General features: G+C 36.9%; 1 protein-coding gene across 2 annotated transcripts in view; it reads right to left on the bottom strand.

Annotated features, from left to right (window-relative positions):
* KCTD5 (potassium channel tetramerization domain containing 5) overlaps window positions 1–13,855 on the bottom strand; it is a 37,953-nt gene that overhangs the window by 11,170 nt on the left and 12,928 nt on the right. Inside the window, exons 4-6 of one of the 2 annotated variants that reach the window (XM_038187115.2) lie at window positions 13,437–13,532; window positions 10,206–10,322; window positions 2,596–2,721 (exon numbers count right to left, since the gene is read on the bottom strand). In XM_038187115.2, coding sequence (XP_038043043.1) covers window positions 2,596–2,721; window positions 10,206–10,322; window positions 13,437–13,532 — 339 coding nt within the window. The remainder of the gene's footprint in view (window positions 1–2,595; window positions 2,722–10,205; window positions 10,323–13,436; window positions 13,533–13,855) is intronic. The other variant, XM_027469115.3, reaches the window with a different exon arrangement.

The raw sequence follows: 13,855 nt of genomic DNA, 5'->3' as shown, positions 1-13,855 counted from the left end.
CTTGAAAACCTAACTTTGAATGCAGATTTTATGAACAGGCTTTGGTCGTTACTTCCAAGAGTGACAGGTAAATGAAGTGGTATGAAAAAGAAGAATGCTTGTGGGAACACAGGCTATCTTTTAATAATGCCATGGCTTCCTGTAAAAGTCACTGCAACAATTTAAGTCAATGCTCCAAATGGGGTTACATTCCCTCTCTCAGGAATATTAAAAGGCTATGCAAAAATCAGCTACTAAGTAAGAAGGGCAGGCACTTAAATACACTTAAAGACTGGTACTTTACTATCTGTTAAATAGTTTTGTTTGTAGTTTTTGTTTTATTTTTTTGGTGAATTTTAACCTGCTCTTTTTTTTTTTTTTCCTTAAAAACGCCAGTGACACGAAAGTGCTAAAATTGCTTTGTGGAAAATATACACTACAAGACTGATCACCACTAATATTTCATAGCACAGCAGATTTTCTGCTATTTGTCACTATATTCTTTCTATGCTTTACATCAGCAAAATAGTGTGTTATGCTTTGTATTGCCACATTTGAGTTTCACCAATACATAGTTCAGTTAAGTGGTGTACAGGTTTGAGAGTCAATAAAGACTGCATAGACCAATAACAATGAGAGATTCTGATTATACTGGAGTCCCACATTTCAAAGTTTTAATTGCAACCATTTCACTCTTCTAAGCTATCTAAGCAAACTGTTTTCCAAACAAGAAAACATAAGAAAAATGACTCTAAGAAGGAATGAGGTGAAGTTGGATTAGATGGGGTATCAGAGAATGCTTTTTTCCTATTTTGAAAGTCCAGTACTATTAATTTAAAATCGAAGTGCTCGTCAATAAAAATTACATACTGGTGCTTTTTTTCTTTCTGTATCTCAATCTGCTGCAAAAGTAATAGTTAGGAAGACTTTCTCATTGTTTCTAGAAGACAGTCCTAGGAGGTGAATGTATCATTCCATATATGTCACTGTATACCATAATTTCAGTCATGCAAACTTCATGAAGACCAACTCAGACACTAATGAACAGGTTGCAGATGGGATCTGCTGGATCTACAGTTCCCAAAGACCAGTCCAAATTTCTCACACTGCTGTCAGAAACCTCTCAAACTAAAAGGAATTCCTCCCCCCATGTCCCAATGCAATATATACCTGTAAAATATATAGCAGAAACACACTGTATCAAGAACAATTTTCAGACATTGCCATTTATTGCTAGCAAAAGCTCAACTCTTCCAGGAAACAAGGAATGAGTGCTTATATCACCAACCAAAAACTATCAGTAAGTCTCATTCATTGCCCTGGTCAAATTCATATTTTCTCTTAAACTAAGGATGCAATGTAACTCTGGCAACTTCTGAAGTTCCCTGAAGATGTACTACTATTCCTTATGAATGTGTGTAGCAGGTTCAAGAATTCCACTTTTTTTTTTTTTTTAAGGAATGTATCTCAGCCTATTCCCACATCGCTCTTTGTCAACTTTTCAATTTTCCTTAACCATTCTGGTGAAAGCAGACCATGATTAGGGTTCAGGAAAGAATGTGACATGGCTTACACAGGTTCACTGTTTACCCTTGATGACATTAATCCCTTACAACTCCTTGGAAATCTTATCTCAACAGCAACAAATTAGCAGAAATCAATCATTTCACTAAAGCATCCAAACAAAAGCCTGGAGTACTTTTAAAGTGTAATTTTAAAAAACGTCTTCATAGAGGTAGCAGCTAAATTAAGTTACACAACAGAGGAAGTAGTGAAGTTTTATTTATTTGGGGCCTCAGTGCCAAGACCCACATCACATTTTAGCATTATTTCAAGATCTATTACTTTAAAGGTGATTCTTGAGAAAGCAATCACTGATGTTCTACCAACTGTTTCCCATTTAAACATACTAGATGAAAAGCTTTTAAGCAAACTACAAAAGCACTCAGTTTACCTATAGTAGTTTCCTCACACAAAGCAATAGAATATGCTTACACACATAACTAGTCTGCCTTATTACTGCTCAGTTGTTTTTACATCTTTCATTTGTATATACTCTGAAAGACAATTGATGAAAACGCTAAGATACTGTACCCATTACAGTCTTTTTATAAAATGGATTACAGAAAGGAAGGAGAACTATATGGAAACTGAAAATAATAGGCTAAAAAAATCTTCATTTTACAACATATTGCACACTGTTTTTCAAAGACAGCATTCTAAAATCCGTGACAGTAAGATGTCTTCAGCTGAACTCAAGCAAGGAAAACATTTTTCAAATGAATCATTTAAAGAATAAGGAGTCATTAAAACGTGTAAGAAACAAAATGTAGATACTCAACTGTAAACAGCAAGTATCTGCGAATACTCAAAAAACAGGATAGGTATCAGGAACAATACAGAATATTCCATTTAAAGAAGCCATCCAGTATAACAAATTCATGATGACTTTACCATTTACACTCTCTTATACAATGAACAGGGAACCATTATCAGTTTTGAAGGGGGGCGAAAAGGCAGTTAAATAAAAGTCCAGAAGAGAGGTAGGCCTAGCATGACTTAGAAAAGTCTACCTGTTTTGACAATACTTCTTTACTCTGATGTCTAGTAACTTACCTTTGCTTTTTCACTGGGCTCACTGGTTGTGCCATAGGGAGTGTTATGCAATTCCTTCGAGACAACACACAGAAATTCAGCCTGATCTTCATTGCCATAGTTATAGGAAGAACCAATACTGACCAGCTAAAAAAAAGAAAAAGTCAGTTGCATTTCCATATAAAACAAATCCCATAAATTCTCATGAGAAATAACACTCCTCACTCTTCAGACTGATGGCTGTGCCTGACGCATGACTCTCTACTTCAATGCAAATACATTTTGATGTTGACAAATACACTGACAATCTGATGATAAGATAAACATAGCTTTTCTTTTTAAACATTTACAGAATTAATGGTTTACAGTTATGATTATACTGTCAAAGAAAAGGGTACAAAGGCAGGCCAGTGGAGATGCAGCCTGTTCCCTGTTCCTGCTATTTAATGGAAACCTTCCCATCCTCCAAAGTTAATTTTAAAAACATTTGAGTGTGTTATCTCAACGTGCTATGACTTGGTATGTAAATGGCTGAATGCAGGAAGCACTTTAGCCTGGAGGGATACCTACCACTATATTTACAGAATAAAAATACTTCTACCAGAACATATTTTGAGTAGACAAAGTCAAAATTTGTCCTTAATCAGAAAACAGCAAGACACAGCATGTTGGGACACTAAGATTAACATCTGAAATCCATGCGTACTGCTATGAGGAAGTGTAATTTAGGAAGCACTACAAGCGGAAGCCATGTATAATGAAATGTGACCTATTTACAAGCTCCTGCAGGTCTTTATACTGAATGATAAATGACAATTTACTGATAAGGAAGGATATAATCAATGTCAGTATTACCTCATATGCAGCATGTCTATCAAATGGCATTAGTTTCATATATCTTGTCTTACCTTACACATGGTACACTTACCTAATGCTAGCTTTACATAGCCTGCCTTTCCCAGACAGAATCAATTCAGATGTAGCTGGTTCATTTTTTTAAAGAGTTATTTCAAAAGCATGACAAGATAATGTATGGTGCTGTAATTACTGACACAGTTCAAGGACCTAAAAAATCAAATTGTTGCACAGATACACTGTATCTAACTGTCATTACCGAAACTATATTACATCTACCTACCAAACCACCACAAACATGTAATAAGGCTGTCCTATTCCTCAGTCTCTATTATATCATTAAATTGCCCTGGTAATGGCTCCACAGAAAAGGCCTGACTTATGTTTTAAAGCAGCAACATTTGAAAAACTATGGCTATTTGTCTAAAAAGAAGCATACTTCCATTAGTCTAGCAGACCACCAAAGAAAGTAAAAGACTTGTTAGAGTAGGAAAGATGAAACCAAGATGAAATCTTGGTCCATAATCTACTTGAGGGGTAAGACAATTTCCCCAACAGAAGTGGAAGGCAGATCAAGGTAAAAAGCAGCTTCCATAATGCACTGTCATAAGAAAATAAAATCTAATTGTACTTTTAAGGAGAGAGAAGAGAGATACTCAGATGTTCCAGCACTCTGGTAAGACAGCCAAGCAAGAACATCTACAGACTGAAAGAGCTAGTGTCTACAAAGAGCATCAAGCAGAATGTCTGCAGAAGGAAACAACCTGATGCCAGGCTTAGGCAATATCAAAGTTTCCAGACCTGGATGGCATTACGGATGCCTAATCACAGCTGTTATGTCCCATTCTACAAAGCTCATCTTCTGCTCCTACTGTGTCCTGCTTAGAGCTACTGCACGACTATCTTCAAGGCCTCTCTTTAAGGAGGGAGAAGGAAGAGTAATTGAAAGGAAGGTTATTCTCCTTCCCACTTTAAGCAGAACTGCCAGGAAGTAGAAGTGTCACGTGGAGTTGTTGCATACCCGACTGAGCAATACCATTTGATAGTATAATTGATAACAATTTTTAGAAGAAAAAAAAAAAGCTGTTCAGTTGGCTCTAAGCCTGTTGAAGTGGTATGAAGTTTAGTCTATGCATTATATATCAAACTACATAATACAAACTCAGCAACTACTTCAATTACTGTGGTAAAATGTGGAAATATTTTAAACAGTATTTTTAACCCACTTAGACCAGAACACATTCAAGAAGCTGGAAACATGTTTAAAAAAAACATACATAATTAACCTTCTCTGAAGAGAAATTTGAACAATAAAATTCAAGCATATGATTTGATTCAGTATAGTCTTGCAAAATAGAAAGAACTTGATATTAGATAAACTATAACAGCTGTAGTAATTGTCCTACCAGAAGAAAATAATACTTCTTTACTCATTGACACACAACAGTAATAAGTGATCTCTCTGAAAGATATGTTACAAGATCCAAACATTAGCCAAATGTTCAATCCTGATTCAACTTGGTCGATAGTTCCTCAGTTGATAGCTACTTAAATCCTCCACTAATGCTTTATAATTCAAATTAGTTGACCTTTTGCATGTAAGTCTTTTCAGGAGATGTGTCAGACTGACTATTTATTAGCTCACTGGACAAAACTATTGATGTTGCTGACTGCAATAAATATAGATGACTTTTTGACAACATTAAATAGTTGGTGCATTTCAAGACAAAGTTTCTTTTGCAATGTTAAACACAAGTTCTTCAAAACTTCAATGCACTATACTCTTGTAAATAGTTCTACATATCCACAGCCTATGATGTATTATTTGTGGAGTTATCAATAGGATGCTACAAACTTCATCTTAACTTCAAGATGCATGAACAGCAATAAAGGAGATAGCAGAAAAAGAAACAGTAAAAAATGGTAGCAGATTAGAATTGTAGTGTCAGAAAGTATGCTTAGAAATAAAGCAGTATTGTAGCAAGTCATCTCAGTGTTCCCAGCGTAGGCAGCAACATTTTAAGAAGGATGCTGATAAACTGGAAGGAGTTCTTAAACCTCTGTGTCCCCCTCCACCTTCTTCCCCCCTTCAAACAACACAAACACAGCAAATCACTGCATCTATGTATTACAATGCATAGGAGGAGAATTTTCAGGTTGTTCAGCCTGCTGCTTCTCATGTTTTCTGAAAGGACAAACTTTTTTTTTTGTCAACAGCAGATAAAGTTTTTTTATGACCAACAACTTAAGGAAGGAAAAAACATTCTTAAACTATGAATTTCACAGATCTGTATGATTATTAGATGCATATAAATACACATACACGTATACGTATATATATTTGTCCTCATTGGTTTTTTTCCTTCCATGTGTTGAGTCCCAACAATGCTGTAACTGAGCATAGGAAAATGTAAACATTACATATCACAGAAAATGTATTTGATTGTGATCCATTAATTGATTGCATGGACTAAAGTTCCTGATGCTACTAGGCTGTCAGCTGTAATTAACGAAGTCACAAATGGAGAGCAAGTAATTTTTCTTTTCCATAAATCAAGAGAAGCAGAATTATTTGTATTATGTTGCCTGATGTGCCAATATGTGTCCGGGTTTTCCTGAGAAGACATAGAAATAACAAGAAGAAAGTCTCTGTGTCATAAAGCCTGAATTTTAAAATAAAAGATGACAATCAGAAAGGTCAAAGGAAAAAAAAATGGCATAAATTGTTTAGCAAAATTCTGGAGAAAGGGAAGGGTGGAAGCTAATGACTTCTGGTACCAAGTGGACAACCCCTGCCCCACCTAAGGGCATACATCTGCAAAACAGTTTTACCACCCTAAAAGCTGAAGGGAAGCCAGACGTGCCTACAAGCAAAGAATCTGGTCCACCTAACCCTAAACCATGCAAGGCCACTAGGAAGAAATGGTGAGTCATCGTAATGGGTGACTCCCTGCTACACAGAACAGAGGCATCCATCTGTCAGACAGACTTATCAACTACAGAGGTTTGCTGTCTGCCAGAGGCCCAGATCCAGGATATTGTGGAGGGAACACCACAGCTAACCCAGCCCTCTGACTACTGCCCCCTGCTTTTACTCCCCATGGGCATAAATGATACTGCCAAGGGAAAATCAAGACTGTATGAAAAGTGACTACAAAGCTCTGTGGGCAACAGTCAACATTAGGGGAGCCCAGGTAGTGTTGTCTTCAATACCGCCAGAGGTGAAAGGGTGTGAGAAGAAAGGCATCCCTAGCATAAGTCAATAATTGGCTACGGAATTGATGTTGGAAACAACATTTTGGGTTCTGTGACCATGGGACCCTGTTTGTGTACCAGCATTTCCCTGGGAGAGATGGAACCCACTTTACTGAGCAAGGTAAAGATACTTTCACCAAAAAACACAAAATCAGGCGAAAATGGAAGCATACAGAGGTTGTAAGCAAGGATAGGAATACAGAGACATTATTTGAGCATCCTAGGATGAAGTTTGGAAAGCTAAAGTCCTGTAGGAATTGAGCCTGGCCAGGGATGTCAAGGACATCGAGAAGGGCTTCTCTAAGCATACTGGCAACAAAAGGAAGAGTAGGGAAAAATATGAGTCTGCTGCTGAATGAGATAGAGTACCTGGTTACACAAGACAGCGAGGAGGCCGCTGTACTAAATGCCTTCTTTGCCTCAGTTTTCACTAGCAAGTCTGGCCTTCAGCAATCCCAGTCCCGATAGCGAACATGGAAAAGATGACGTGCCTTTGGTGGAAAAGGATTAGGCCACGAAATACTTATGCAAACTGGACATACACAAGTCCATGGGGCCTGACGGAATTAACCCACAAGGGCTTGGGGTAGCTGACAGGTCTTGGACAGATGACCTAGCTGGAAAGCATCTTTGCACAAAAAGGCCTGGGGGACACCAAGCTGAACACGAGCCAGCTATGTGCCCTTCCTGCAAAGGCCATGTTAAGCGACGTATTGCCAGCGTGTCAAGGGAAGTGATCTTTCCACTCTCCTCAGCAATAGTGAGGCCAAACCTGGAATACAGTGTCCTGTTCTGGTCACCCCAGTACAAGAAAGGCATGGCAATCCTGGAGAGAGCTCAATGAAGGGCCACAAAGATGCTGAAGGGACCAGAGCACCTCTCCTAGCAGGAAAGGCCAAGAGGGCTGGGACTGTTCAGCCTTGAGAAGGGAAGGCTCAAGGGGATCTTACCAATAAAAATGAGAGGCTGCAAAGAGGAAGGAGCCAAGCTCTTTTAAGCAGCATCCAATATGAGGACAAGAGACAATGGACACAAACTGAAACGCAGGAAGTTCCATCGAAACATCAGGAAACACTTATTTGCTGTGGAGATGACTGAGCATTGGCAGGTTGCCCAGAGAGGTGTAGAGGTGTCTCCCTCCTTAGGATATTCAAAAGCCATCTGAACATGGTCCTGGGCAACCTGCTCTAGTTGGTCCTGCTTGAGCAAGCGAGTTGCACTAGATGACCTCCAGAGGTCCCTTCCCACCTCAACCATTCTGTGATAAGTAATGGTGGACAGAGACTACCCGATACCTACCCACAGTCAGGCTTGTTTTCAAAGAGAAAAGAGTTAAAGAAGAACTTATGATAAAACTGGCATAGCTGAAAGAATGGGTCAAATCATTCCCGCATCAAGTTATTCAATAACAGCAGAAAATATAAGTCTTTCCTTGTCTTAAATTAATGACTGTACACCTAAAAATATCCCTCTGAAATGTAAAATGGTTGGTGCATCACTTTTAGGAACATTATTTTTGAAGTGAACAAATCTCACGCGTCGCTGAATTGAGACAGATCTCAAAACGTGGTATTTCAATAACCTGTCTATCCTGGTTTAACAATATTGATTCAGATCTATACAACAGATTTACAGGACAAAATCACCAATAGTATCACCATCAAATATAAACACTCCAACTTGCACAAGCAACATACTGCCTACCTCCCTTTCTCTTACTCATATTAACTAACTCTTTTTCATGACCACCAGTTTCCTTCTCTCTGTGGTTGTCTGATTCTCAAAGCTTAGTAAAATACACCACAATTATTCTCAAGTTCTATTTTGAATATTCTTCTACTTTGAGTATTACTGCTTCTATTTCAGACTTGGTGAAGTGCTTGTATACTAGAAGGCTTGTCTTGGAAACTTTTTTAATACTAACAGTTGATAGAATGAAAGGAAGTCCTCCCCTCTATTTATTTATTTATTTACAAATTTTGTTCTATGAATGGCCCATACTCCATTTTGAGTTCTACTACGTTCACTCAACTGCCTTCTCAAATTATTTGCAAAAGGCTAAAAAGATATATACACATCAGCCCTTAAGTCAGCACTGATGAATGACTCTAGGACAATAAGCGTATTTATTTCAGACCTCTTGATCAATTTTCAGACTTCAAATCCAGCAGCAAGAAAGGTTTCCTTCCAAATTCTTTTATTAATATTTTTTTTATTATTTATTTTAAATCTGCTTAAATTTCTCTACTGCCTTCACCCATCTCCTATTTTATTACAGTGAATTTTACTTTGAGTTCTCAACAACAAACACATGAACAACATCATGCTGCCTGTACCCTATGCATCCTTAGCTACGCTCAATATTCCTACCCAATTCCAGGAAGTCTGTACATTATTCTACATTCCAAATGTTACCTATGCAACTCCAGGAAACAGATATTGCTTAGTACCTTGAATATAGATTCTGGAATATACTTCAGCAGCAATCCAAGTTTAAAATCTAGAATTGTAAGAATAAGTGTCCATATCATAGGCAAGGTTCTGCTCTTAAGTCTGTCATATTATCTTCATGCTGTTATACTAATATTTCAGACTGAATAACCATACATATAGCAAGGAAAACAACAAAAACTCCAAGTATTTTATTGGAGAAAAATACTAAAGAATACCAGGTTCCTAAATCAATTCACATAACCCACTATGAAACAGAGCACAGCTATGTAGAGAACTTGGAACTGCCTCCGGTATTACTGTCTAGCAAAAAGATCTTGAACACTGGAAAGTAACACAGTGATTAAAAGAGCAGTGACTTGGGAACAAGGGGAGCAGAAAGGATGAGACTGCCTAATAGCAAAAACAAAAAACAAAAAACAAAAACAAACAAACAAACAAAAAAAAAACCTCAAGATATTTCTTCCCCTTGATACAAGTTTTAAAACTAACTGCTGCTTTTGTTATCCCCTCAATCCTACATATTTTTCATCTCTGAAAATTTAATTTTTACTGTTTGAATATGTTTCATCCACCTAATAACCAATTATGTTTTGAGATACCAGAAATAAAGGACGCAAGACTCTAAAGTTAACTTGCTATTAGGTACGTGAAATATACTTGAACTGGAAGAATGCCCCTTTTGAAATCAGTGAACACCAAGTTGTATTTACAGGGCTTCTGATATTTAAACTGTACAACTTTTACTTAACAACTATGGACCAAAGGCTGTTAACTTTGGAGGAAGATTTAAGGAAAAAAAAGTTACCTATTAAAATAAGAACTCTTCTTTAGAATAACTTTTAACTCAAGTCTAAATAAACAATTTTTGTTTGCTTTTTTTTTTAAACAATATGAACATTCATAATGTGCAATGAAATACTGTGAATATAAATAAAAGCCAGTCACAAATACATACAAACTACTATGTGCTGTACACCTAGGAATAAAGTGGAATGATTTGAAAGCAGCAGAAAACGCAAGGAGGCCAAGCATATCAGTGTGAGGGCAAAAAGAACGGTGTGACACACCTCACTGCAGCATTTCTGGAAGCATCTCTCTTCCCCTTTCACTTCCCGTGACACTATCAGCAGATACTCTGACTGCTGGGCCCGGCCACAGCCATACTGGGAACCTATACTGACAAGCTGAAATAACCAATCAGAGCAAAACACAAAAAGAAACCTTTGTAAAGCTGAAGCAATACCATTATCCAAATCACACAAATAACAGATGAGCTCAAATGTGTAGGTAACAATTACTTGCCCCTAGAACAAGTTGCTACCAAGCTAGAAATTTAATTTTAACTTACTGAAAAGTTATGGAGGCAGTTGCAAAGCTGTTTGATATTTCAAGGGAAGTTAAAGGAGTCACTGATCATAAGTTAGAAAACTCTCCATATCATTGTGGCGTAACCAACTATTCTGAAAAACCTAAACAAAGTTTGGCATATTATGAAAGCGAGAGAATCATTTTCCTGTCATACATGCCAAGTGCAAACAGTAACGTGGATGTAAGACTGGAAGGTGTTACGCAAAGCAACATATCCAAGCCCGTACATTAAAGAACTTCATCTTGTTCTGAAAATTGTTAAATAAAATATAGCTAAGGAAATATATGAAGTCATCTAGAGGAAAAAAGAAATTAAAAAAATAAGTATTCTAAACTAGTTTTAGAATAGCCAATTTACAGAAGACCCAAGAAAAGAACCGTAGTGTAAAAAACTGTCTCGTTCCCATGAAGGTTAGTACCATGAGCACTGTTCACAATTGCTAAATGCCTAAAAATTCACAAGTTCATAACAATCTCAGCAATATTTCACAATTTATTACAAAAAATACTTTATCTTAATAATACATGGCACTTCCTAACCCGTTTAAAGCATGGCCCATCAGCGCACTTGAGAAAGGTGAGAGCTATACATTAAGTGCAAAGAACTAGACAACAACCTCCTATTCACAGTATACTGGAAATCAGCACTGACAAAAGACTCATGTACAGTAAATTTATTTATCCTGTAATTGTTACGTGAATAATTTTGAAGGCAGCTGCTAACTACTGTCCTTCTCATATAGTGAACCTACTGAAGATAGCATTATGGTGACAGACTCAGGTTACATTAATCATTAAAATTTACATGACTTACATGCTGTTGTTGTCTAAAGCCTTTGTATGTGGCAATGTTACATAGCCCAAAGTTTCTCATTATGCAGTAATGCCAAAATGTTATTCTTCTGATTGCCTGAAGAGGTAACAATGGAAGCTAAAAATAATCCACAGACTAACACATTAAAATCACGGAAGTGGGGCAGCACAACTATTAATGCTAGTTTTTTTTTTGGAATGAAACTGATATATAATTGCGCTTTTCTAGCAGCACTCATTCACTTTCTTTAGAAAAGTGCATCAATGCATTAAGTTGATAACTCATAAGTGCACCAGTGGTTTAACACTTTCCTATCTGTCACATCCAATTGTATTTTGATAAAAAGGTAGAAATAAAAAAACAACTGCTAAAACACGTTACATAGGGCACAGAGCACAGGGACTCTCAACCCACAGCAATATTACTCCTCTGAAAAAGCTGATGATCTCTATACCATCAGTGTTAATATATACATAACATGGTAGGTGCCGTTACAAGGAGTGCTTCGGAAGGAAGTACACTGCCGAGCAACAAAAATTTATTTAGGAAAAAATACATTACAGAAATGCTACTGTGCATTCAAATCTTCATAATAAAACTGCTTGGATTATACAGAGTATTATAATTATGTTCTAAGTGAAAGATGTCTACTAAAAGCAGGTCTGTCATAAAACCAAAGGAGAGAAGGACCTGGTCTGAGGAATGGAGAAGCTGAATAGTAAGGGACCATACAGCTATTGTGTCTATCTACTTCAAACTGTGTGTCCAAGAGAGAGCAGCATGTGGCAAAAGCGAAGTAGGAAGGAAGCTGGATGAAATGAAGGACATAACGTTCAAGAAAACCACTGGAGTTTTCCCAAAATATAAATTCTAAGAGAGATTATAATGGTTCTTTCTGCAGTTGCGCTGCCAAATCAATAATACTCCCAAATATAATTTTCACAAAGAACGCAGAATTTTAAGACAGCTAAAAGATATACCATCATTTATTTTGTTAAAAAGAAAAGAATATCTGTTTTGTAGTGAAAGCTAGTTTCTCATGACAAAGAATATCTAAAAAACTTTGTCAACGCACTGGTCAAAAACCAGCCATGTGGATTTAGTGAGAGCTTTTTCAAGTGACTTAATACTGAGTTTCTGGCACACCAAACGGATCTTTTAATACTTGAACTGGACAACTGAAGTAAAAGAAGCTTTCTCTGTGTTGGTTTAGTTTATTTGATCATGGCGGCTTTCTCTATGATACAAGAGCCTTACACATTTTATTGAATACAAACAAAACGTTCTTTTTTAGTTTTGTGTGCTGTATTCTTAAAATGTTCCTTTGTTGTATTATTAGGGGGAGAGTGCACGGGATAAAAAGTTTGTGCTTGTATTCCAATCTCTCCTACAGCTGGCACCAGACACTGAAAAAGATGTTGGTTGAGCACTTGGATCTCATTCCAGAGTTAACAGAACCATTGCTTCTGTCCAGTTTAGATATTCTGGTAGGAGAGGAATATAAAAGATGAAGAGGCCATGCACGTAGTTTCTTATTCCCAAAGATCATCAAAGAGAAAAAGAAAAATCATTTTGTAATTTCACATTGTGTTTTCCAATTTACTTATGTACTTTCAAAGTTACTTCTATGCAGTGCAAAGATGGAAAACACATAGCTCATGCCCATCCAGCTTCCCATCTGCACTGGTTAAGTTTTCCCTATTATACGTATCAGTCCTTTACCTGAAGAACCACTGCTTTGGCCTAACTAACAGTTACCTCTCAAGCTCATCTCTTTTACCAAATGTCTGCCCTACCATTTCTATAAACTTTCATTAGATTATTTTGGTTTATTCACCCTGCTGCTGTGTAGACCTCAAAGATTTACATTTCAAACATGATGTATGTTTTTACAGAAAGTCAGATCAGTTTAACCCCCAGACAGCTACAGCACTTTTGTTCTCTGACAAATATTAAAACAAATCTGAGATTTCAATTTAATCACGTATCTTTTTATTAATCCAATTTCTGATAACAATTGCACTTAAAAAGATGCACAGAATTGACTTCCTACTCCTCTTTCACAGAACTAAATTTTTCCAAGACTTTGAAATTATATCCTATACGTTTTTGTTACCTGTTCAAATTTCCAGCCATCAGACATTGTGGAGACCATTTGAGTGAGTTCCTCTTCCTGGCACTGCAGCACCCTGTACACGTGTTTGACTGGCACCTTTAGGAAGAAATATTAGATGCTCAATACAGCATGGAATTCACTATCTTTGTAACTTTGACTTATTCTTTAGAAATAGTAAGCACCAACCCATTTTTTTGTAGAATTCTCATTTGCTCGGAGTCACCTTGCAGAAGACTCAGTGCTTCATGAATATTTCAGGGACTGAAAGTGCTACTTAAAAGAGTTATAATAATCTTAAGACTTATCCATAAATAGATGAGCTTCCTACATTGTTCCATGTCGTAGCAAACCACATTAGTCAAAATCAAGGCTAATATTCCACCTTTAACAGATGTCTGACCATACTCAAAAATGTCTAT

The sequence above is a fragment of the Anas platyrhynchos genome, chromosome 15, assembly GCF_047663525.1.
Source record: "Anas platyrhynchos isolate ZD024472 breed Pekin duck chromosome 15, IASCAAS_PekinDuck_T2T, whole genome shotgun sequence".
Classification (NCBI taxonomy): domain Eukaryota; kingdom Metazoa; phylum Chordata; class Aves; order Anseriformes; family Anatidae; genus Anas; species Anas platyrhynchos.
This window is presented reverse-complemented; position numbering and strand designations above follow the sequence as displayed.